Raw genomic sequence first — 27,789 nt, forward strand, 5'->3', positions numbered from 1 at the left:
TTCACATGAGAAATATAAACAAATAAATTCACATGTCACAAATATGCACATGACAATTAAATAAACACATGATAAATTGAAATATCCACAACTAAATATCCATTTAGCTACAAATGAACACATGACAAATGTACAGAAATCAATGTAACAAACTCTCAAGAACCAGTTTCACCAGTCTAGGTATACTTTAATTGTTCAACAAGAACAACAGACAAGACTTGAACCAAAAAAACACAGCAATACTAAAAGAGTGGCTAGATATACTTGTATTCAATGTTCCACTGCACCATGACAATGTTCAAATACAAAAATAGGAGAACATTGAGAGAGAGAGAGGAAAAATATCGGAGTATCATGTACATAATAAAAGAAAATGATCACAAATGATTTAGTATGACAGTCATGGGTGGTGAATCAACATGAGCAAAGTGGTGCATGCTACTGGGAAGGAGAAAACAGAAACACTACATTATGTCTTTTAGCAGCCTATCTCAAGTATAGAACAACAGCCTTTGGGAAATTTACAATGTACAATTATATATGTTGCAGTTAATTTTTTTTTTCATTTTTTTGTTCTTTCAGTTTGAGGAAAATTTAACTTTATCATGGAAAGTTTAATTTAGCTTGAAAAAAAGATTAAATAAGATTTCATGGAGAGAGAAAAAAGCACCGAAAAATGTACAATAAAAATAAGAAATGAACACATTACTATAGATAATATGTGTAGAAATATGTGCAAAATAATATTTTTAAAAAACTGAAGAAAGAACATCAACAAAAATGAGTTGAAACCCTGTGTGTTCTTGTGACAAGCTTGGTAGTGACAATGACATTTCTATTTCAAGTCTACATGAGATAACAAATGGCAGGCAATGGGAACATTACAATAAACACAGGTCTGCCCACTCAACATATAATGCTTTTGATCTATGACACACACTGGAGTCACTCTCCAGAGATAATTACAATTTGAACATAATATACCAATCAAATTGATAACCATTAAGTTTTCATCTATATATATACACATGTGTTGTTTGAAGTGGTTGGCAAATGATCATGCCATTTGTTATGAGAAGCATAAATCATGTAGGTAATGAGTCACTATACTATATAAAGCTTACAGATTAAGTCACCATAAGCTTGTTTGAGGAAGCTGGTAAATGATGATGTAGTATTCATTATGTGAAACAAATCAAATTGTATACTAGTAACAGAGTCACTATATAAAGCTTACACAGTAGGTCACCATCAAGTATAAAAATCTACAATTAAGAAAAGGAAGAAAAGGTGTTCAACAAATTAATTGTTCATTATCAAAATGAATTCTTGCATAGTAATGTATAACATTCACGTCACAGGATTGAAGGAAGAAATACAGAGTTCAAAGTGGAGTTTAATACAAAGGGAAGATACAGTCAATAATGTACAAACACAGTGTTTACCCAAAATATGATTATAGTAGCTTACAAATGTAAAGGATGTCCTTTATGATTCTTCCTTCATTTACAGTTTCAAATGTTGCTTTCAAATTATATGGAGCACTGACGATATCAAGTGATGGTAAATTATTTTCATACAGTGTAATGAAATGAAAAATATACAAGAAACTTGTACATGATAAAAATTTAAAAAGCCATCTTCACTGGATATTTGATAAGTAAAATAGCAATTTAAATGAGATTAAAATGTATTCTTTCATAACATGTAAAACCCAGAATAAATCAAAGCTATATTATTATATTTTATTATTAAATACTTTGTTTCAAAAATGGTAATGCTAAAAATTCACTGCTATTTAAAATTAACACATACCAATAATTATATACACATATGTATAAGAAAAAACATATTTTTACAAGCAAAGAACTATCTATATAAATAAATATTTAAAAATGTTTTCAACCTAAAATTACATTTCCAATGCAGCACTATATACGGTTGTATGAGATGCAGCACTATATACAGCTGTATGTGATGCAGCACTATATACAGCTGTATGTGATGCTGCACTATATACAGCTGTATGAGATGCAGCACTATATACAGCTGTATGAGATGCAGCACTATATACAGCTGTATGTGATGCAGCACTATATACAGCTGTATGTGATGCAGCACTATATACAGCTGTATGTGATGCAGCACTATATACAGCTGTATGTGATGCTGCACTATATACAGCTGTATGTGATGCTGCACTATATACAGCTGTATGAGATGCAGCACTATATACAGCTGTATGATATGCTGCACTATATACACCTGTATAAGATGCAGCACTATATACAGCTGTATGTGATGCTGCACTATATATAGCTGTATGAGATGTAGCACAATTGTAAAAATGTTTGCAACCAAATAGCAAACCTCTATAAAAAATAGTACTATGATTCAATAGAATCCTATCTCCGCCTCTTTAGTTATTTTATTCCAAGCTAGCAGAAATTATGCAGTAGTTCATAATATAGCAATATAAATATCAAAGTGCATGCTGGAGAGATGACTTGCTTTTTTTTAAAGGTCACAACCATCAAAACAATAAATAGATACAATAAGTTAAAATGGCTATTCAGCACAAAAAACTATTACAACCTTCTTAAGAATCAAACATCACACAATGCTTTGGGACTAACTAAAATTAAAAATTGCATTCTTAAGCAATATACAATTTTCATTTTATTTTAAAAAATGATTTTCACTTTTAAGAGGTGACATTGTTTATTTTTTCTTTGTTCTTGTTTAACTGAGGACATCTGTGATTGTCATTTGAGTCGTTTATAAATTAACATGTCATTCTACTGTACAAATTTACAATGTCAACAATATTTATAGAAGAGTACATGCTGATGTCTATCTTTGGCTAGTCTAGATGCACATTGCTTGAATACACTCAATATGAAATAATACAGTCTAGATATGACAACCTGCTTGTAGGGTCACTTCCTGTCCCTCGTGATCAACTAAAAAACTGTACAATTTATAATAACACAAACTTTGGTTCACATTGTAGTTTTCAAAACCGTTTTTTTTCCTTCTTATTGTAGATCTAAGGCTATTTGTGATCACAGGAATAAACAAAAACAAGCTAAAACAAAATCAAGAGATTGTGCTTATATAAAGAAAATAAGCCAATGAAACAAGTGATTTTAAAAACATAAACATAATCAAGGAGAATGTACTTAACAATAGTGTAATACTGTACATCTACACAATGCTCTGGTGGTAAGAAGCTATAAGGTTTTCTACACAAGATGGTCCTAGCTATTAAGGTCCAACAATTTAGCACACATTATGTCAGGTAACAATGAGAGGGAAGGTTATGGCAGCAAACACAAGGCAGTCTTGTTTGAACAGTTTTTTTTTAGAAACAAAATTATTGAGCACCTGGGTTACAATAACAAATCAAAAAAAAATTCAGACCAAATCTTATGGTGTCTATCCAACAGATAATTACATATTCAAGTAGTGCTGGAGATAGTTCTAGGATAAAGAGCAAATAGAGGAACAAGAATATATCTTGTGTTAGCAATAGTATTCTCATTCAGTTTACATGGATGACAAATAAAGAAAATGAAAAAACAATTTTGTGAAAGAACCGTTGACAATTTATGGGTGCACAGCAGTTTGGAGATTTGTAATGTATGGCTCAAATACATAAACCCATTCAGTTCAGTTGTTATGTATTTGAGTTGATATTAAGTAAATGGTATATTCATAAGTAAATAGTATATTCATTCATTCACAATGAAATACTTTTCAACATTAATAATTTTCCACTTAGTAATGATGATCTAATAAATCATGATCCTGAATGGGTTAATGTAAGAATGCCCAAATACTACATTTGATTTGAGTCATTTGATATTGAAACAAAGCAATGTCTACAACCAAATATAAAAATAATAAACTGTAGTTAGCATCTAGAAAAGATTGTAAACTGCTGCCTAGTGTTAGTACAATTGTTTTTTTTTCAGTATAGAATCTGTTAGTGGTCTCCAACATTGGACTTGGTGAGGTACACCAAGCAAACAACAAAGTCAGCTAAAAGATTATCTACCTACAACTAAGTTGGTTTTACTTTACTTTTGTTGAGTGGGATCTACATGTATTGAGAGGATGGATCTGCATGGCTTGGGAGGGTGGATCTAGTAACAGTAAATCAGGAAAAAATAAAAAACTTTTGCTAAATAATTATTTAAACAAAAAAACTATGTAATTTTTTTTAAAACTATGTTCTACTTGTAAAAGATTCTAAGATTTTAATTTTTAAATGGGTTTTATTTGTAATTAAGAGCATTGTTAAAAATGGTTCGCATAAATGTAATACTTTTGCAATTCAAGAAATACATTAAAAATGGAGATATGAGAAATACTCAATAAATGCTAGTGTAAAATTATTATCTGTATTACGGTAATGTAAATAATTTCAAAATAAATTTGCCGCTAGGAATATAAAATCAATTCAAAATACTCGTTGGAGACCACTGTAAATATTTAAATGCCACACAATATAACCTTTAAAAATCATGATGATAAATAAATATTTCCACAATTAATTAATTACTCTTGTGGTTATGTAATTACACCAACAATTTAATAATTAATCAGCCAAACATAGAAGATATGATCAGCTGTGGTTTTAATTGCTTAAGTGTATTATATTAATTAAAGACAATAAAAATAGTGCATTCACTTGGTCACTTTCTTACGCACTCTTTTCCCCTCTTCCAAAAGATATGTCAGGTCTACCTTCTGTTTGCCAGGTATATTATTCAAAAGCTTGGTTAAAATTTTATCAAGTCTCATTTTCTTTTCTTTCTTCTGAAACAAAATAGACAAAACGTAATATGTAGGCTTAGAGTTTCTCCTTGATTATCTTTTTAATCTATCTACCCAAGTAACAGTATAAACTGCAGTCATGGGTATAACAAATAATTCTGAGGAAAAGATTCTCTCCACATTGAATTATAAGGCAAATCAGATCCAGTGTAGGCTGTGGTCACAGATCCTGCCTAGATTTAATGTTGTCTTTATTTTCTTACAATCTAATACACATTTTTTACCCTAGGTAAAACTTTATAACCTTATCCAGTTAATATATTACCAGAATTTTTTTATGTGATATACATAACTAATAGAAATTCTTACCTTGGCTTCTTTCAATTTGAGGAGAGCTGCTAGATCCTCTTTGGACTGAAATACATCTGTTTTGTGCAAAGCACCTTTTTTAACATTAACTTTCACTTGAGCTTTCAGCTTTAAATCATTTTTGATACTTTCATCAATCTTCACCTTTCCATGAGATACTGTATGACTTTTAGAAACCTTCTTGATGTCGTATTTCTCCTCTTGTTTAACCCCCATTTTGAGAGTTGGTGTAGCTGCCAGATTTCTCTCAGCCTTGCGCTTGTATTCTTCTGGTACCTCATGAGGCTTTATTAGATTGTAAGGAAATAAATGTTGATGAAAACATTGCACACAGAAAAAATAAATGTAAACTTTATAATTATTTACTTGAATGCTTAGCTGCCTCCCCCCCCCCCCCTTGAGTCATATGGTTGATAATTAAAGATTATTTAAGTCATGCACAACAGAGAAGCCTTCTTTCCACATTACAATTTGACTACACCCACGTTTGTAGGTAAATATTTCTGAGCCTTGCTGCAGGGGAAACAAGCGTAGCAATAAAAATAATTAAAAACACAGCTTTAAAAATCTTACCAAAAATGTCCTACGAATATTTAACTTTGTGTTAAACCAGTCAAAACAAAATCTGCCAGTATTGATTGGGTACCTGAAAAAACAATTTGAGGACTCTTCCAATCTTTTCATTATTAAAAAGATATTAGATTTTTAATGCTATTTTTTATTTTTGCTTTGAGCTTAAAAAGTAAGTTTATAAAAAGTTTCCATTTTTTTTCTTCTTCTGAAAAGCGTACATACCAAATTTTTTGTATTTTGTGAAACAGATGGGCTGTCTTATCAACTCTGTATTCACATATATAGATATCTTGTTCTTTAAATCCTTTGGGCCGCCCCTTGCAGTAGGTGTTGGGATCCATAACTATGCATTTACCCATTACTAACTCCATTGGGATTATCTCAAAATTAGGCGTGCGGAACAGCTATGAAAGTTTTTAGAGCAAGTATTAACACAAATTCAAATGACATATAAAATATATTTCAAACACAAGACACAAAGAATAAATATTGAAGCAATACAGTTTTCTAATCTTATTCAAATACTTCAAGTTACAAGACACAAAGATTATATGGGAAATTAGCTAATTTATTTTAAACTCACTTCATTGTGGTAGAACTTGCGTGTTGGTTCGTGGAAGGTTTCTTGGGGTCTAAGATACGGTGTCCCACTGGCAAATCTTTCACCTCTGTTTAAATATAAAATTAATCAAAAAGTTATTTTTCTGTTAATTTTTTTTTAAACTACATAGATCTATTTCTATTTTTTAAAGTTTTGATTTTTTTTAATTTAACTTGAGAAAGCAAGAATGTCTCCTTACTTAGGGTCCTTCCAGAGTTGTTCCAGCCTAAACACATCCAACTTGTCTGGGTTAACTGAAGCCATGAGACGATGGGAGGAGCGCAGTGGAGTTCCACTTGAGGTGCGTTTACAGTCTCTCATGACATAGACACAGTCCCCCACAGCATACTGCACATCATCTTTCACTACTGTCATGTAGTGGGTGCAGTCTGGCATGGCATCAGGTGGGGGAGGAATCAGTAAGATCTCCTGCAGGACACACAGAAACATGACAGTTATAAAGCACTTTTCTTCTTTGTTCTTAATTGTAATGTTAAACGGGATCATGTTTTTCGCCATATACAATTTCGGCCTGCTTTTCATTTTGGATTTGCTTCCATAGCACTTGTCCAAGAATAAACAAAGGCAGCAGTTGTTTGATTTTGGAGTTTTCTCCCCTAGATTGGTTGCTGTCCCCAGCTATTGGGCCACATCGGCCGCACAATCTGTTGGGCAAATACGCCCTTTACTTACTTACTGACCTGACCACGTCCCCCCCCCCCCCCCAATAGAACTTCATTATTTGATTTTTATTTATGTCAAATAAATATTTAAACTAACATGCACATTTTAAAAATATTTGCTGTTATATATTTAGTAAAATGTTTTAATAATGATAATAATACACACTGGGTCATAATATCTTGGTTCACATCTATCACAGAGGTAATGCTCTTCTTTTCCACTAGCTCTAACACAATCGCAATGTTGCCATCTCTGCAACAACAACAAAAATTAAGTTTATAAGTTCAGAATACATAGAATTTTTAAATGCTTGGTTTAAATTTAGCAGATATCTAATTTGAACAATTTTTGTGAATATAACTTTTATATTCTCTATAGCTTACCATGCACTTTTCACATTGTAACATTAGTCCTTCATCCCTTGTTACCCCACAGATACATCGTATAATATCCTCTTCAGGCAGCTCATAACCTATGGACAAAATTACAAATGTTATAGAGGATCTTAAAGCTACCATATGTGAATATGATTTTGTGTTGGTCTGACAACATGATTGAGTTATAGGGCATCAAGTTTCTTGTTTGATGCAAAGGCCTAAGTCAATAAGAATTTGACAAGTCCATAAAGCTCTGCTGGGTAGGTAGCCCAACTCAAGTTGGTGAAATACATGAGTTGCAGATAAAGTGTATTAATGTACAATTCCTTCATTTTTCCAGGGTACAAAAATTTTTTCTTCTTTTACCCTACAGACTATTAGGGTTGAAATGGTCCTTTGGTTTTACTTCACTATATAAATGCTAATTAAGAACATTTCTAAATTTCAAAATATTACCTTTACATGACACCTGTTCTTGTTTTTCCAACTCAGCATCCATGTAGTTTTTGGTCGTCTTGGAGCCCAACAACTCATCAATCTGACTGGCTACATCTGTCTTCACACAGTTTAGTACACGTCTCAACTTTAGAATAACCTGCCCCATGTCAGACTTGGGTCCACAATACAGCTGTCAACAATGGCAACAAAATTAAGGATGGCAACAAAGCCTTATTAACTTAGCATATTTGGGGAATTTATTTTGAAATGTTAAAATGCATATATAATATTATTGTGTAATATAAAAATGTAAGAATCTTCAGACTAACCTCAACATTACTGAAAAGCAGCATAATATCAGCATTGAAGGAGCTGAGATGATCATAGTAGCCAGTTTTAACTCTTTGTTTAATCATTGATAGGTCGATTGGTTCTCTCACCACCTGATAATACTGAGGTTGTTTTTTACGTGATGGCAAAGACATGAGTGGGGATACAATATTGTTGCCATCTTCATCTGAAAAATTATCAAAATAATGTTAATTGAAACTATTTTTAAACTATGTTTTACTACAGGAAAGTTATTAAATGGTATCAGCTTTAAATCAGTAGCTCGTGAAGGACAAAAGTCACAACATAGCAAAATTTTAAAAAACTGACTAGATTTTCAATACTTATTTCAACACAATCAATTTTTTTTACTTTGTTCTAGTTAAGAATAAAACTCATTATTTCTCTTTTTTTTTTGAGTTTTAATAATCATGTAACATGCTTTTCCGAAAGCTTCCTTACTATTTGTTGATGTAAACTGACCTTTTAATGACAATAATTCTGTGAGCATTTTATCAAATATCTGGGCAAGCTGATGCCTTCTGGCCATTTCTGGGTTATCTTTTGCATAAGCTGCCAACCTATAAATGAAGTTACTTGGGTAATGTACATTGAAGAGTAATATTGTCGTTACATTGTGAGAAAAATTAGGTATTCTTTCTCAGAGTAGCTAGTCACATGGCAAAATATAGACCAAACAGATTATTAAACTGAAAATGAAGAATTTTATGATAGGATTTATATATAGGCTAACAAACTTTATATGTTAAAGCTGCAGGAACAGGAGAATTCTATTTCACCGGCCAAAACATTAACTTTACTTATTTACTTACTGAATGTTTCATTGTTAATGTTTTTTATTTGTCTATTGAGATTTTATACTTGATAATTTAAAATAAGTTAATGCTCATTATTTTAGCCTTTCAATAAAATATCAAAAGGTTTTTAAAAGTCTATATTTAAAGAAAACCAACCTTGTTTTCACTGATCTTTCATTCAAGTGGGTTAGCATAACATCTGAAAATTCAAAAAAGGTTTTTATATTTAAGTTTTCAATAAAAATGTGGATTTCCTGTATCAATTTATCTACTGAAATAACATGTCAAGCTTTTTTAACCTAGTGCAATAATTTAAATTATGTTTATTCTCAAGAAATTCAGATCACATAACTCACCAGAATTTATGGGATTTAGCTTGTTACAATCCAAAACATTTATTTCTTCCTTAGTTAGACCTGCATATTCTTGACCAGGATTGCGCTGGTTGCGCACTTTGTCCACATTTCTTACTAAAAATGTACGGTGTTTCCTGGCGTAACATCTCTCTTTAAAAGTCATTGGTTTGGCCAAGGGTTGAACCTGAACATTCTCTGAGGACTGCATTACAAAAAATTGTTAGATAAAAATTATGATAAAAACAATCTGATTACAAAAATAAAAGTATCAAGGTAGAGAACATACCTTGTCTTTTAATTTTTTGTTCATCAATTTAGACTTGCGTTTATCTTTTCCATCATCCATCTTCTCAGGTTTAGCAGCGTTGCTATTGCTACGTTGTGTTTTTCCTCCTATCACACCTCGGCAATCTGCACTACCACATCGACATTCTTGCTGCATTTGATAAAAATTTTAAATATTTAATAAACATTTCTTCAAGCTTTCAGACAAAGCAATACCTTTGAGGAACATAAATAGGAATTATAGGCATCAAAACACCATAAGCCAAAAAATATTATATTTTATAAAACAAGAAAAAAAAAACATATACATTGTATACATGGAACATAGTAGTATAAAGCAAGAAACAAGCTTTGATAAGAGTATTTTAAAGAGACTTAGGGTACAAACACAACTTCTAATGTTGGAACAATTTTTTAACAAGTAAATAAGTTCAACTTCATAATTTTTAAAAATTGGATTCTTTAGCTTGTTGCTAGGACTTGTTTTTGACTTGCTATGTAATAGATTTATACTATTAAGAGGCTCTATGTTCAACTAATGATTAAATGATTTATTTTTCTTTCCTTAACATCTGTCATTTACCATTACATGTTACAAAGAACTCTTGCTTTGTTATTCCTTTCTCATTTTATAAATAAAAATTCTTCAGTATACCCCTTCCTAAAGTACTGTCTTTGTGAAACAAATCTAGTTTCCCTATATATCTCAGCGGCTGATCAATCTGACATTTTCAATGTGAAATAAGTCAACAAGGGAACAGAAATGAATAACTATGGAAAAACACTTTTATATCACAATTTTTTTAGTGTATAAAAATGTAATTTTCTTTTTATTTAGACAAACGTCAGAGATGCATGCAAAGTGGCAGAATGAACACAACTATTTCTTTTTTTTTTAGATTTTAGCTCAGAAAATTTGATAATGGCAGGAGTTTGGCTTGTCTGAGTTTTATTTAATTTAAGATAAAATTGTTGTTTAAAACTATACCAACGTAGCCTACCTGAGTTTCTTGATTGAAAGGATCAAAGTTATAATCATAACTTAATTCTTCTCCTGGCTCAATGTCCCGAAGTGCAAATAACACCATTCTGTACAAGCCATTCACGTTCCTGAAAAATTTCAGCAACAGCATAGTTATTTTCCTAAGCTTAGAAAATCTGTTCTACGTGCAATTCAAAATGAGATGTGTGAAATCATTTGACAATATTTTACAAAATATCAAAGTTTATACTTCCTAGTATGTCCAGGCATACATTAAAAACAAAATACAGGTTTATTTCTCACTACTAGAGGCTTTTTACTTTTTTTACTATGACTAAACTAACTACTGGACTAAGATATTTCAACTGAGAACTTTTACATTAAAGTCATTTCTTTTCCTGACATATTGGAATTCTTTTATTTCATTAAATCAAAATATATATTCAGAAATGAACATTTATAAAATAAAAATTAAGTTACCATTTCTGCATTTCACAATTTGGTTTGCATGAATGGTTGACGTATCGACCAATGTTACCCATCCTGTAGCCGTCAATGACACTTCCCGAGTCTAGGTGTAAAGCATAATGATGGCACTCTTCAGAATATTCCTCCATCATTCGACGACGAAACTCAGTCTCACTTACTACTTCACCAAGATACTCCAGTATAAACTGGCCTGGGGAAGACAAAAAATGTTCTGAGTTATCTTAAATACTTCCTTAAGTTTCTTAGCCTGTCAGCTGTACAATGATTCTATGATAGTGTACATCAACTTTGTCTTGCAAGTGAGTCCATCGCTGATGGGTATCCAATCAAAAGGAAGTGCCAGTAAATGTGGCCTTATGGGTAGACTAAAAAGAAATATCTATAATTTGCCTACTTGATTAGCTCATAGCTTTCTGTTCTTTAAATTACTAAATATTCTCACATTGACTGTTAAGCTCATGACATAAATGGTGTTTTAAAACAAATATTTTCAAAATCATATCTTTAGTTCTTAATAAAGCAAAACTGTTAAGTTAAATACACACAAAAAATAACACAATTTTATACTTACCACTTTTGACAAAGGTTCTTGTTCTCACACCAAATCCTCTGTCTTTGGTCAAAAATTTTTCTAAACCTGGCACCCACTCGTGTTTTTGTATTTTCTGATTGTCACAGTTTTCTCCTAAAGCACAGAGTGAGGTGCACTCAGTATAGATCATTCTGAAACAATCAAAAATAAAATCAATATCTGCTTGTCATTTAATGGTGAGAATAATGAGGCTTTTTTTAATGAATCAATTTTAGCATTAATTTAAATATTATCTTATGGTTTGTATGATTTTAAACTTTTTTTATACAAGTAAAGATTTTCTTAAATATCTGGAAAAATATACATACGAAAACTAGAATATATATACTTTCTCAACTAATTTAGTAGCTTGAGGCAATTAAAATTAAATTTATTTTTTATGCTGATGGAAAGTTTTAAGATTACTCCATTATTAATGAAATAAGACATTTCAAGAATAAATAATAATTCGCATTACAAACTGTTAAGTTAAGCTTAGAGTAGATAAGAAGTAGCTGATTACCTGTTTAAACAATCTTCTTGACAGCCTTTTCCCCCAACAGCTGAGCCAGTGCAATTACAAAGCGGTGTTTCAAGTTTGCGATTGTTCACTTTACAATCTGTATAAACATCTGCAAAATCAAATCAAATCATTAACCCACATAACTTCACATCCATTGAATGAGCAGAATCATATAATTGACAAAGATTCACCATTTTGTTAACAGAAATATAACGCATACATACTTGTTCTGATGGTTCTAAATTTAATTTTTGGTTCTTGTTTCTTTGGTAGCTGGAAAAATAATTACAATATATTAGCAAATTATCAAAATGAATAATAAGCAGGATAAAAAATTGCAATTTATTAATTTATGTAAAAAATTAATACAAGTAAATTTTAAACTACAACTTAAATTTTTGTTTAATAAAAAAAATTAAAACAATCCCCTTCAAACTATAGTTCAATGAAAAAAGTGTTTAAAATATTTATAAAACAAACCTGATTATGAAGATGCTGCCACCAAATGTCATAAGGTAACTGGAAGTCCTTTACGAGTCTCACATAGTACTGTCCAATATGTAGGGGTTGAGGAATCAAGCCAAATTCATGTTCTTCTTTCACATACAAAAGCTTGTCACGACATTTTACCATATTCTCACAACGCTTTCTGGGCCTGAAACAAACAAACTTATTAGCGGTATTTTCTTTATTAGCTACTGTCATTCTAATTCTTTTACAATACCTTGCAATGGAATTACCTTATAAGCCAAATACAAATAATATAATTGCAATACTAACTGCATGTCAAACACCATTAATTGAATATTGTTTTTATTGAATTCATTATAACACATACGCTTATATTTTATTTATATGAGACAGTATGGTTATACAGTAGAGCGAGTGGCTGCTAACCACAAAGTCTCGAGTTTGGATGCTGGGCCAGTGTATAAGACATCCCTGATCCCACCCAGTTCTATTGGTTACCTGATTTATGTCAAAAATTAAAGGGTGGCCGGGCATAGGACTGACCACTTTATCCCTTCATATGCTGAGAAAACAGAAACAGATGAACTCTACTTCATCTGCCCTGTGGTTTGAAAGGGTAATTGTTTTTAATTTATTACAATTATATCTTAATTAATGCTTTTTCTTTAAAGTATGGCACTGTCTTTCCACACCTTAGTGATGACTGAATGAGCTGGAAAAATAAACTCTGGCCACACAAATGATATGACAGAAACAGACAGAGAACTGAGTGTGAGTTTAACCCTGAAGCCAACCAGTGGGTTGTGCCTCATATACTTAGATAACAATTTAATGGGTCTGCAGATGGGCCTGCATGTAAAACTAACCTTGGATTAAAAATAATCCCAAGTGCCAGGAATTTGCACCTAATCATATCCATCCCAACCCCTCCCCCTAAGAAACAGGTGAATTCTACTGCACCTGCCACGACGTTTCTACTTAAATTTTAACACCAAAACGTAATTACTTGAAAGCTGGCTTAAAGACATGATGAGAAAATATTTGGAATATAAATATTTTTACTAGAATAATCTAACAGGTAAATAGGATGAGATTTCATTTCTATTCCCTTCTAACCTCCACTTCGTTAGAGCGAGCAACATTCAGGTGCGATGTTTACTATACCTTTGCCAGGTTTATTTCTAATTTGCTAGGATGGGAAATGAATCAGCAGGAATTTTTGCAGGGGAAAAAAGTAATAAGAAAACAAGCATAATTTAAGGAAAATCCACCGTGTTTTATTTAACAATAAACATGTTTAGAATCTAAGTGTGTTTATAACTCCCGGGAGAGCGTGTATGACCTACACGACTGTGTATCTGTTTCTGTAGTCTACCAACAAGCAACGCGGTGTGGAAATCTCAGATCGCGCGGGAAATGACTCATGACCCAGAAAGGGAAAAAATCAATCCACGTGGTAGTTGTTTTAAATCTGCGGGAACAATAGCAAATAAGAGTAGCGTTACGGCGGTGAAGGCGGGGATTAGCGATCGATACTTAAATGCTCTCTTCAAGGAGATCGGTTACTCATACGTCTAATGTTCGCGGTCTAGCTGCTGATAAACGGGACACAATTTGTTTGAAATTCAACAATTATTTCATGCATTTTTTTTCTATATCGATTCATATTCGACCTCGAAACTGTAGAAAGAATGGGATTTTTAAAGGGAAAACAAATATTGACTACACAGCTATTCTATACAGTGTCGGGTTTAAACACCTTTAAAAATAAACACCCCCTACTAGTGAGAGCAATCACAACACCAAATTATGGATTTATAGCACGCATATTTGCCAACACCTGCAAGGGAGGTAGGGGAGGTATAAAAAAAATCGTAATCTTTTCGTAAATGGGAAAATATTATTCCAAAAGAGAAACGTTATTTCATACGCAGCAGACAGCGTTCATGAAAAAATCTATAACTAGTACAGGTTTCATGCACTGTAATAGCAAGTTCCAATCTAATTGGGTGGCTATGTTGTTTAAAAACCTATTTCCCTCATTGTTTACAGTTAACCGAATGCCAACAAAGGGGAGTTTATATTTTTATAGGTCACGACCTACATCGCAACAGACAGAAATAAATGGGGAAAAAAAGACAGCTCATTTTGTCTTTCGTTGTATTCGAGGTAGATTTTCACGTTATGCTGATTTGCCATTGGTTACAATCTTAGGGTTTCTATTATACATCTTTATTATTTTGGCCGTACCAGCTTCCTTTGGTTGTCTATGGTCACGTAAGCGTAACATTACATAGAGCACACTCATTTAGCTAAGCTGCCAGACAAGGCAAACACCTGAAGTTAAGATGTCAATCATTGTTATACTTGAGGGGTGGGGGGGAAGGGGTCCTATCACACACAACACACAACAACAACCCTTTTGCCAAGAAGGTTATGTCATGTCCTGTGTGTGTGAGATCTGTGTGTGTGTGAGGGGGGGGGGGGGGGTAATGTTTAGGTTCGTTGTCATTGAGCTGTTGGGGAGGGGTATACAAAAGGTGCGGCATTATCGAGATTCTAACCTGAGAAATAAACATAAGTGTCAACGTAATAAGAAAACGAGACTTGTAGCCACTGTTGTCAATACATTTTCAGACCTTTCGTATATTGGACAGCTCATCCGTCAAAACCCTGACATTCATACCGTTCGGCTTAAGACAAAAATGCCGTACATAAACCAATAAAAAATTGTGACATTTGCTAATTAAAACGACAGAACGATGACAGGCGTTGGGCTGCTTGTAGTGTTGAGAAAGCTGGATTAAATATCAAGTATGCCGGGTGAAGTAATCGCCGGAGTTGATCGACCACTTACAAGCAAGTGACCTTACATTAGGTTTAATGGGAGCCACTTACCCATGTACTAGAACTTTACAGAGGTATTGATAAATACATCATGACAATGCACGCACAAAGAATAAAATATGTAAAAACGATTGTCTAATTCGTTTAGCCTCGGGCGAGTGATAACAAAGCCATTTTCGTAACAACACAAACTATGAGCACCGAGCAATGATGTCTAACGTGTTAAGATGCAGCTTCTCAGCGGGGGTTATTATTATGAGCGATCTATTATCTCTTTTATTTTGTTTCAGTTATAACACTAACACGTATTGCAAATCGAAAGTAGTTCTTAACCCTCAAGATAATTGTTTTCAAATCGACAACTTTTCCAGTTTTTAACATCTAAAAAAAGCCTTGTTTCGAAGAGTGTTGTTTGATGAATGTTACAACACAAGCTGCATCGATTAGGGGGTAGGGGGTATTATTTTCCAATAGAATAGAAAGCATAAGTTTAGTTATCAAGATCTACCTGGGAGATACTAGTTTTGCTTCTCTAGACGGTATGTATATTTCTAAAAGAGACTGAGTCATTTTACGGAACTTACGCATAAGCTCAGTGGTTCTTTGTTCTAAACGCTTTATGTCTAACACTAGTTGGATTCAACGTTCAGCCACACGTTCTGCGTCAGTGGTTTTCGGACAGGTGGATGACGACCACCAGGTATGGGTAGAGGTGTAATAAGGGGAGGGAGGGGGCTTGCAGGGAGGGGCGAGTGTCGACTGTTCCAAAATACTTTGTCGTCTCACCTGGCGTCTTGTAACCAAGAAAACAGGACATTATGGTTCAAAACACACTGTGTAGTACTGGTAGTACTTTTTTTGTTACATTCATTTAAGCTTTGTTCTCTGATGAGATGGTTTCATATGATTTATTTTTAAAGCATTTGAAATCTTGTTTACTATACACGAATTTTCTTTAAATTGTATCAACGTGTTTTTTCGTAAGTGATTTATCTGTATTCAACGTATTAGGCTTATGGGCGACAGATGGCAAGCAACAAGTGTGTGTCACTAAATGTGATGTCTGGACCACACAGGAAGGATAGCTACAACAACCAAACTACAACAATCCTGTTTAGGATTGTGTGCCGACGTTCTCATGGCCTTTTACTCATCTATTACACATCATAGTTTTAGTTTAGTTAAGAGAAGCTTTATGACAGTGTAACAATACAGTGTAGGCCGGTTGATTACACATGACGTTAATGAACCACTCTTGAAACGTTTCGACAGACAAACCTAAGGACGATCGACAGTTACATGTATATAAAAGTGTAACGGGGGGGGGGGGTGTTAAAAAATCGATCAGTGTATTAAGTTTCGCGCTCCCAGCCCACCCCTGGTATTGTGTGAAATATACAATAGGCCATATCTCGGAGCCCGCCAGCCATAGAGAAATGGCGAGGCTAGCGTAATACGCGAACCGCCCTCTTATAGTTCACTTGAATAGACCTGAATCGGGCTGAAGCGACATAATTGAGAGAGTGAACAAAAGGGTCTTTCATGCTAGGAGGCCCGCAAACAAAATTTCTTGGCTTACAATACTTAGGGAAAAATGTCTTTTCAGGGACAATTCGGGGAACTAGATATAGCGCTCTTGTTGTGTATAATAATTAGATTTGCCTTGTAAATATAATTACTACACTAACTGTAACACAACAGTACAAGTTGCTGGTTAACTGTTGAATGATGCTCAAAGCGGACTTCAAAGCGTCGAGTCATGTTAATAATCGGCGCACAGATGGAGACACTATGTTGTAACCTGCAGTACACACCGTGTGTGCATAAGCAGTCAACATTCGTTTTCACGTCAATTAGCAGCAGTCCTCCCCTAAGGCTAACGATTTCTTTTCGTGTGGATGAGAATTCCCCGACAGCTTCTGACACACAAAAGAGCAACAGTTTACACGCAATTAAGTGCTATCTAGTCCAGCCAACTGGAAATGTATATGCACTCGATAGGCAACGAATTAGTACTGACACGTGTTCTTTAAAGCAAACGTAATGTTGCATTTCATTCCACGTTTAATAACAGGAAATGGGACTGATTTAAAAGCTGTCGGAATTGAAATTCTAATTTATTCAGAATTATTATCTGCAACAGTAGTTTAAATTACGATGTTTATGTTGGTTAACAGAAAAAAAAAATGTTTTTCCTATTTACAAATAATGTATGTATTTTGCCCTTTACGATTTTTCTTTTTAAGCTGGCATTTGACTAAAGTAGACGCTTAAGGCCAGTCAATTATAAACATGGCGTCTCCATTGAAGAGAAAATTTGCCCCATAAACCATCGCTGAGTGCAAGCCCGGGTGTCCCCCATGATTGTCAGGCGACATGTGATCTTTGAAAAGCGCGTCGAGTGCCTGATGGAGTAGCTCGGTCGGGCTTTTACACCTGGCTGGCGGTGAAAGGTAGAGCGGCCTGGACCCGCTGCCTGAGCGGTGACCGGACGCCGTCGCCACATGTCGTGGGCGAGATCAATCCGGGACTCGTGTAAACACCCTAGCAGCTGCGTCACGTGACGTGACAACTGGGACAAGGAAAAGTTTTTAACGACCATGCTCATAAAATGGTTTCAACTATGCCAGGCCACGCTAGGCGGAAAAAGCTTTCTTCCGTCTAGTAAAGGACAGCAAGCGTGAGAAAAAAAAAACCTCAACAAATAAATGCAATTTTTTTTTAAATACTGTCACATACACATTTTTATTCTATTGACTTCCGTAAATAAAAAAATGGCAAAGCCAAAAAAAAAAAACGGCCACGGTATTTAATTATGAGGAGTTGCCATCAACAGACAATAATTTCCCTATAACAATATAACACGATAGCGCGGGAGGGGGGATAAAACACGGCGGCGGCCTAAAAAGAAAGAGCAGATGCTTGTCGCTACGCTAAAGCTCCTTTGTTAAAGTCTATCAACCAGAGACCTTGATATGCCAGGTTTTTTTTTCGCCCTACAGCTTTACCTGGTGCTGCTATTTGTTCCTACAGACAGCAGACTTTTAATGGCGTGTGTAAGATATCCAAGGCCAGAATCAAATACCTGGTTATGGTTACAACACAGTTGCAAAAGATTCACCCTGGACTGAATTTCTAAATTTTAAATCCATTTATTTAGAAGGATAATGTAGTATTCCTTTTTAAGTTAGTTATGCTTGAGTCACTTTAGATGAGAGAATTTTAATCACCAAGAGCAAGTATTGGTGCGAGAGTACTGAACACAACAGAAATTAATTATACTTGCAATCTGGGAGAGGGCATTAACAATTCAACAAATTATTTATTTAGAGACAGTCACAGCAGTAATTTGGATGGCTATAATGGAACAACCCTACCATTTGACAAAGAGATACCTTAGATAGTTTGTCATAGTTTAGAATTCTTATAAATTTTAAAATTCTTTTTTTCAATAATTGCAAGAGTTGAAAGACAATACTAGAACTGTTAACCATACCATTTGACAAAGAGATACCACAGATAGTTTGTACAGTTTAGATTTCTTCTTTTAAATTCTCTTTTTAAACACACAGAGGGATAAAAGTAGTGTTAGAATTATTTAACAGGTGAGCAACATGTGTCCAGTATTTTCAGGCAGCTGAACCTACAGCACAACACACAACACATGCCAGATATTCAGGTTCTCGTTAAAATATTGACAGGGAACATGTCAGGCAATTTAGTGTCTAGTATTGCTACCCAGGTAATGCTGGCCCTAAACCTGTCTAGCCAGGTTCTAACTAGCCCTGATCCTATCCCTAGCAGTGGTACCAGTAGGGGAAAAAAAACATAATATAATATTGTGTTGTCCTGCTGTCATTTTTTTTTAGCAATCAGCATTAATATAAGATCAAGAGGAACCAGTTCACTACATATAGCATACTTGTTCAATGCTGGAGTTTGTAGTTTAAGTTTATGGTTTCCCAGTTAGTTAACAATGTTCATACATGTATGGTGTTGAAAGATCCTAGAACTGTTGTAATGAATGTGTAACTTAAAAACAGGAAAGCCAAACTACATCATATTTGTACAAATTAACCTGTTGCCTCAAAATAGATTTGTTTAAGTTATTAAAGTGAGCGTGATTAGGTTAAGTGAATAGTTTAATTTGCATGGGGTATGACAGTGAGTGAATGTATGTTTCATTTTCACTGACATATTGAAAACATGTTTGTGAATCTAAATATTTAACATGATAAAAAGAAAATTGCTTACTCGTCATCTTTATAGAAATCAGAAAACAATCCAACTCTCTGATATCGTTTACGAGGCAACTGTCCAGATACAGCAATGTTTTTAAAGGACGGATCATTTGTATCATCATCACTACACAAAGACTCTTCATCACTGTGGGGGAAAAGGCATTAGTCTGTTTAATTCAATAAAGCATCTAATACCTAACAACTTGGTCACAAACAAATAAATGTTACAATTACAAATGTAGTATTCATAAGTGTAATTACTAAAATGATTACAAAATAATTTACTTATACTGCCAAAGAGTATATTATTTTCTAAGATAGTTTAAATATTGATTTTATTATAGCAAGAAATGAAAGATTAGACTTGCCTATCACATGCAAGAACAGATTTGATTTCCTCAACAAGTTTACGCTTGGTACAATGTTCCAATGGCAGAGGCTCATACTCCGATGTCGGAATCTCACCCCAGCTGCTACTGGGGGCTGGGGCTGGCTTATTGCACACTTTCTTTGCAGTAGAATACATGGGTGTTTTATTGGGAGATGTGTGTCTCAAGACTCTCTGTGTAGGCATCACTGAAGCCATTTTTTTCTTGGGAACAACACATGAGTTTTCATTTAGTTGTACAGCAGTGTGCCTATTTGAAGCCTGTCTTCTTGGTGAGCCATGGTTTCTAAAAGGAGAGTTTGTTATTTCTGGAGGCTCCGAGAAGAAATTGTTGTCTCGATAGGATAAAGGTGATAGTGATGAATTTTTCTCTAGTCGAGGCGGTGATGAGTCAGAGTCCTCAGCTGATAGATTAGATGATTTCCGTCGTTTTCTAGCATTTCTAATGACTGGCATATCATGGCGTAATGTTTCCTTTAAAACTGGACTAGACTCCGAGCTGTTGGCAGGTCGCTCGCATGAAAAATTTGACTCAATGGCTTGAGACGACAGTGATCGTAGTGTTGTTCGACAGGTGCGCATAGCAACAGGAGACACTGATTGCTCCAACAGCTGACACTCAGCACAGGTTGATTTGTCGCTTCCACTGGATGTGAGTGAGTGCAGAGGACAGGCTAGAGTGTAGCTACTTTTTGAATAATGTCTGCTTCTAAATCCTACAGAGCCTGTAGGAGAGGGGGATGACAGAGATGGTAGAGTCGAGCTGCGTGTAGACAGCCTGCTGGGGCAGGGTGACAGTGATGAGACACATACACTTGAGCCCCCTGTTGTGTAGCTACTTGTGTCAATTGTCAGCTCTAATGATGCCAGTTGTTTATTCAATCGACATTGTGCCATTTTCTCACCTGAAATTTTTTAAAGATAAAACATAACTAAATTTTTAAAGTAACTGTATAGTTTATTTTTTATTAACCCATTAAAATAATAGAGTATTTACAACAACTAAAAACAGTTTATTCTTAAAATATTACATTAGGATTAAATTAACAGGTTTAAAAATTAAAAGTTTGAGCGTTGTGTCAAATAAAAGCACACACATCATGAATGGGAAGGAATGGTTAAAGTGTAGAGTGTACGAATTCTAATCCAAAAGTCTCGAGTTCAGATTCCAGGTTTGAGACAGTCATAGGTTATCCATGAGTCCACCCAGCTCAGATGAGTACCTGACTAATGTTAGGGAAAGTAACAGCGGCTGAGTATAATGCTGACAACCCTACCCCTTCATGTGCAGGGGTCACAGAAACAAGTGAACTCTACTTTATCTGACCTCATGGACCAGATAGGTTCAAAAGGGTAACTGTTTAGCCCCAACTTACAACCTTAACAAATAAAAAACCCGTGAAAACAAATGTTAAAGAATATTCCATATACAATTACTCAAATATTTATTTTGTTGTAAAAGAGTGAGAAAAGGTAAAACCTTTAGAAAAAAAAAACTATTTTCTAATTTAAAAAACAAGAAGTTTTCTACTGTAAAGAAACAGATAAATAATTTAATGTACTGTAAAAAGAAAAATGCTTTACCATTTTTGTATTCTTCCTGGCCTGAAGTCTTTCTTGGTCTTCTTCCTTTTTTCTTAAGGTTAAAAGCTTTAGATTCTTTACGTATTGATCCAAAGTCATTAAGTGAGTTAGTAGGTGAATTAAATGGTGATGTTTCCAGGTTAACCAGTCTATGACGCTTTTTAGGTGGAAGCCACTGATCACTTGAATCACTTATAGAAGAGTGATCCCTTTGTTCCACAATTATGTCAGTAGAGCTTTTTTTTCTACCACTTTTGGGAATTGGCTTAAAGGCAGTAGCTGTAGCTTCATAAGGAGATGGTGTCTCTTTTCTTGGTTTAGACCTGTCTAAATTTATTGCTTCAGATGCAAGAACTCTATCCTTTGCTTTTTTGTTTAAATCTATTTTGATTACTCTAAAAATGGATGGCAATGGCATTTCTCCAGGCCGAACTCTAATGTAAGTATCAGCAGGATTTTCAGATATGGCCATACCATTCAATCCAGAAACAAGCATATCAAGCTTCGCTGCAAATACTGGGTCAATAATATTTTTGTGCTTTGACTTTCGATACAGAAGACGGTGACGTTTTTTGTTTCGTCTGTCAAAAAAATCAGGCTGATCAGTATCTGTTGGAGTACCAGATCGATGAGCTTCTTCAACCCCAGTTCCGGAGCGAAATACATTCAAGCGACTTGTTGCTAAAATTTTTGAGGGTTGAACACAAGATGTAAAAAATGAAAGTTTTTTTTCTGAAGTTGGTGAACCAAAGGTTCCTGGCTTTTTCTGTGGAATAACTGTAAATTTCCCTACTTTTTTTAGAGGTGACACAGTGCTAAACACATTTAACTTTTCAGGTGGTGGGGGTGGAGCCTCAGGTTTGACTGGTTTAGGTGCTGTAATCTTTTTCCGCTTTTTTCTTTTGGTTCTCCTCATCATCACATGCAGCTTAGGTTTCTTTGCTTTAGGTTTAACTATTTTTGGAGGTTCAACCTGGGTCATTTTAGGAAAAGGTGGCGGCTCAAGAACTCTAAAAGGATTGTCAAAAGAAATGTTTTCAATAATATCATTATTTGGTTCTTCATTAGTGAACTGGCTAAAGATAGATGACTTAACACTTCTGAGAAGTGCATGAAGATCATTGTCCTGGAATTCTGGTTGCTCAGGACTAACCAGCGCTTTTGATTTAGATGCTCCAAGCTCTGCTTTGTTTTTCCCTGCACATGAATTGGAAAATGATTTAACTGGCTTGTGAGACACAGAAACACTTTTACCCCTATCATTGGTGGTGTCAATGTTTTTTATTGCTTTTTCCATGGTTTGATTGGCTATATTGTTATTGGATTTGATGCTTTGTGGTTTTCTTTTCCTTTGTGTAAAGACTCTTTTCCGAAAATGCTTTTTCTTAACGTTAGTTAAATTAGATTTACTTACAGACAAATGTAAATCTGTATTATCACCAGCATCACTGTTTAATATCGGTTTACTATGGTAATCTTCATCATTTTTACGAGGTCTACCTCTAGGTCTTTTATGCCTAGTACTTGCTGAATGTAACCTAACACTAGCGATGCCACTTGAAGGTTCATTTGATTTAACAGACTTCGCCCCATGTGAAACATTTCTAAAAGTCCGACAAAACACAATCAAGGAATTTTTGTTTTTAGATATAGACCCTTTAGGTCTTCCTGGACTTCGTTTTGTTACACAAGGAATATCACAGTTAACAAATTTCTTCTTTAAACTTGCAGAGCTGCTTTTGCTTCCAACAACTAACCCACATTTTTCTTTGGCTCCTGGTTCAGAATTGTGTCTTATGCTGCCATCTTTTGTCTTTACTTTATCTAAAGAATTACCAACATTATTTTGTACAGGGGTATCACCATACAAACCACTGTAAATTGTGCTTTTTTTGTGCTTCAACAACAGAGTCTTTTTCTGTTTTGGAGGTCGCCCTCTTTTTTTGCGCCCCATAGTTTGGCTAATTTTATGGGGGGAAGATAAAATAACACCATTTCCATTTGTACTAGCAGATAAGTTAGATTTCAAAACCTGTATAGAATCACTATTGGTACACTGCTTGGATGAAGCATTCATCTTTTGTTCCAAAGGTGAATTAACCACAGCCTCACAACTGTTAGTGTTTGAAATTTCAACAGCATGTTCTCTACAATCTTGACTGTTTACAAGATTAACATTAGTTTTGAGATGGTCATCTGAATACACCTGACAAGGTGTTGAGGGTTCTGATCTCTTAACACCACACTGTATAGACACAGCAGATGAAACTTGATTACAATGCTGCAGGTCAGCACTTAATTCTCCACTGACCACTGAATTTGGTGACTCATTGCCAAAAGGAGATTCATCCAAGGAAATGATCCCACTGTCAGGAGATACATTTGGCAAAGTATCCAGTCTCAAGAGTGGGTCATGAGCGTCATGTAAAGATGAGCTACAAGTCACACTATCTTGTTTAAAATGTTTACATGACTTTAGAGATTCACAAGTTTTAGACACATCAACTGATGATAATCCGACTTTAACATCTGAAGTACTTTCATCTGATGTGCTAATAAATAGAACAGAATCTTGCCTCTCATTTGAGGCAGAAGGTCGATGTGTCAATTTTGTAGCTGTTGGTATTGTAGTAGATGTTTGTATATATGAAAAATCATTTTTTATAGTTGAAGTATGGTCATTAAAAGACACCAATGTCTTAGGAATGTCTTTTTCTATTAGTTTCTTTTGAATGTAAGCATTATTTGAGTCCAACTCACGGACCTGAAATAAGATAGGATATTTTTTTAGCTGTAACCATCTAGTAAAAAAAGCAAAATTGTAATATTACAGTGTTATTTTGAAAATCAAACATTCTCAGACACAAATCATTCTTATACACTGGACAGAAAAACCTATCACAGCTGTTTTAATTGAAGCAAGATTAATTTTTAAAATTACCAAAATAAATTCATGATTAAATTAACTTAAAAACAAACAATTTTAATACTGAAGCAGTGTCGAAAATGACTTAAACAAGTTCTCTTTTAAATGAATTAATTTTAACACTTATAAACTTAAAAGGTTATTATTTTGCAAGAATGTTAAGTTATGTTTGGAATTCTCAGTAGTTTTTAATTATTTAATTTATTTTCCTTTCTTTTTCCTTAAGAACTCAAATTAATATGCATTTGCATTAACAATAAGTATCAGCAAAATAATCACACACTAAAATTGGTAAAAGTAAAAAAAAAAAAGTAAAAATAATACATTAAAGTGGTCAGAAAATAATTTCAGTGAACACAAACACAAATTTCCATTAAAAATAGTTTTCACATATAATTTTTGCTCGTTTTTTTTATTACCATTAATAATTATACCTGCTTTTCCATACTGAAATGGTTTTCTTCTGGGTCCAATGAAGCACTTTGTTGTTTTGATCTGTTCAAGTTGGCTCCAGCTGAATAATCTGTATCATCTTCACTACTTTTTTTTCTAAATGAAATTGTTAACTTTAATCCACCACTATCTATATTAGAACTTTCAATGGAAAACTCTTCTTCACTAAGACTATTATTGAGCGAACTAGCAGCAGCATCACTGGTTTCATAATCTGAGGATTGCTCTGTCCCACCATCTTGATTCATGTCTTACCCAAAAATGTATGGTAAGCATTAAATCATTTCAGATTTCTGAATTACAACATTATATTTTTAACAGCATCCTGAAAAAGAATAGAAAAGAAGTACAACTTTGTTAGACAATACATATGCAAACTGATTTATCATATGAAATATATTAATATTATTAATAGATCTACTCTAGTATTTAATTTATGAGTATTCAAAATTATGGGTCACATCTGCTACTATTAACTAGCTAATAAGAACTACATATTTAGGTCCATTAGCCTACGCTGACCTTCACTGTTAAGCTGAATTAAGGCATAGTCATTGTGTAATTTGTTTTCAAAAAAATCACTTCATGGATATCAGCTAAGTCAACAGACCGAAGAGTTTTATTTTACTTTATTATTTAAGCCTACATACACATAAAACATAAATTTGATTTATGATTTAGCGTTGACCTAACTGAAATTTAATAAAATCAGATCATATTCCAGCAGCTTTATTTTAGAGAACATTAGTTGGCTATAATTTTAAAGGCCGATTCTAGAAGGAAGAAGATGTGCATGCGCATACATAGCACTACAAGGACCTGGTTTTTCTTGTCATCTAAATGTTCTTTGTGTTGTCTTTATGGGACATAGATTAAATCGATTATTACTTAAATAGTCGATTTAAATTGGCTATTAAAAAAAAATTTGAAATGTTTTATACTTCACTTATAGAGTAGACCTAACTAGATATCCACTATAACTTAATACTATAAACTCCCAACCTCTGATGACCCGCTCAATGCGCAACTGCTTGAACACGCAGTACAGATAGTTTTGTTAGAAGAATAAGGCTAAATAGGAAAATTGATCCCATGCACATCTATAAAAAAGGATAATTCCAGCCCAAAGGATAATTCCAGCCCATCTCAGGGCTATTCATAGTATTTAATTTGAACTAATCGCCCATCTATTTAGAGCATTGCATTCTTTTCACCTTTTGCCGGCCAGACTTATGGGGAGAAATTTCTTCTGAGTAGTTACTTTGAATTTCAAATTTAACTTATACATTGATCTCTACAGTTACAATCTATGAAGTCTAAAATCTGGATTTAATTTTAACCTCGTAATCATATATCTTGATTTCTAGAATCTAGATCTAGATTACTGAGATTTGTGATTAGAGTTTAGATTTAGATCTAGATTAGAAATAATTTAGATTCTAGAGTCTAGACTCTTGTTCTAGACTCTGGATCTAGAACTAACTTATTACTTACTAGATCTAGATTCTAGACTAGATTCTAGTCTAGAATCAGAATGAGAATGAATTCTAGACTGCATTTTAAATTTAACTTTGTCACAAAGTTTGTGATGGTATCTACTAGATCTAGTATCTAGTATTAGTATTAATTATGCATTTATAAAACATTGATTAATAGGGAGGGAGGTTAGATTCTGCATAGATCTAATACATAAATCGTAAAATTAGGCTCAGGTAACCGATTCATGACCAGTGATTAATTTCCAAGATAATTTTTGAAAAAAAAACAAGTCAGAGAGTTGAGTAACAGAAGTGAAACTTTTTATAACATACCCGGAAATTGTATTCATTTAACATATTGTATCCACAAGTATTTGTTTCAATGACTTATGCGTTTAATTTAAGTGACCATAAATTTTTACCTTAGATCTATATGAAGTTAAGGGAGTTTTTAAAAATATCCGAATGTAAACAGAGCCAACTGTGTACAGACACAACAATCTACGCCATATAGCTGCAAAATGGCGTCTGCGGCTTTTGTCACTACGCCCTCGAAAGGATAGTCATAACTATGTATGAAACGTTAACGGTCTTTGGCAGTTATACAGTGTAAATAAATGAATGATGATCTAAATATTGCGAATCAGTAAAGTTTCTATACACACATTAGCAATAGAAGTTTTCCCAAAATTTTGTTCTGGTTTTAATTTTAAATTAAGTCCAACAGGACTGCATTTCCCTTCGAATATTGTACCTATTTTTAGCAACGGATATCTCATTATCCATTAAGAACTCCGTATCATGTTTTTGAAAATTGAATAGGGCCCAGTCTAAGCTAGGTCCAACATAGAGAAAGCCAATAGGGATGTGTTCATCAGACAACCATATATTTTTTAAAAAATAACAAATATTTTTGAATGGGGATAATCAATCGACTATTGTATCGACACAAAAAACGCGCATTATTGACATGTTAAATACATTATAAGCCTGTGCTTTTTGAAGAAAAAAAACAGGCCTGGTATTTAACATTAATAGTCTGTTATATTTGTCATTTTTCATTTATTTATTCAAATTCTAACGACAAACTTACCACAACATTCGTTATAGGCGGATCTATATATATATATATATATATATATATATATATATATATATATATATATATATATATATATATATATATGTATATACACCAATGAGCTATTCGAGAACTGAGCTTA

At 33.8% G+C, this 27,789-nt stretch overlaps 1 protein-coding gene across 2 annotated transcripts; it reads right to left on the bottom strand.

Moving 5' to 3' along the window:
* Positions 1 to 161: 161 nt before the first annotated feature.
* On the bottom strand, positions 162 to 27,307 carry LOC131949136 (uncharacterized). 2 transcript variants are annotated; one of them, XM_059310906.1, is made up of 25 exons: positions 27,232 to 27,307; positions 25,070 to 25,413; positions 21,710 to 24,473; positions 20,106 to 21,030; positions 19,751 to 19,882; positions 12,659 to 12,833; positions 12,403 to 12,451; positions 12,179 to 12,287; positions 11,656 to 11,807; positions 11,076 to 11,274; positions 10,615 to 10,723; positions 9,615 to 9,764; positions 9,329 to 9,530; positions 9,129 to 9,171; positions 8,638 to 8,735; positions 8,154 to 8,341; positions 7,843 to 8,014; positions 7,393 to 7,481; positions 7,175 to 7,261; positions 6,525 to 6,754; positions 6,308 to 6,392; positions 5,947 to 6,128; positions 5,725 to 5,797; positions 5,152 to 5,436; positions 162 to 4,824 (listed from the first exon to the last, which is right to left on the bottom strand). In XM_059310906.1, the coding sequence occupies exons 2-25, from the start codon at positions 25,334 to 25,336 to the stop codon at positions 4,693 to 4,695; spliced, it is 6,897 nt and encodes a 2,298-aa protein (XP_059166889.1). In that variant the 5' UTR covers positions 25,337 to 25,413; positions 27,232 to 27,307; the 3' UTR covers positions 162 to 4,692. The 2 variants fall into 2 exon arrangements, with proteins under 2 accessions (XP_059166889.1, XP_059166890.1); XM_059310907.1 differs by lacking the exon at positions 27,232 to 27,307 and adding an exon at positions 26,989 to 27,101.
* Positions 27,308 to 27,789: the final 482 nt, after the last annotated feature.

This window comes from Physella acuta, unplaced genomic scaffold (assembly GCF_028476545.2).
Source record: "Physella acuta isolate Inbredline_101_S28 unplaced genomic scaffold, ASM2847654v3 ptg000675l, whole genome shotgun sequence".
Taxonomy (NCBI): domain Eukaryota; kingdom Metazoa; phylum Mollusca; class Gastropoda; family Physidae; genus Physella; species Physella acuta.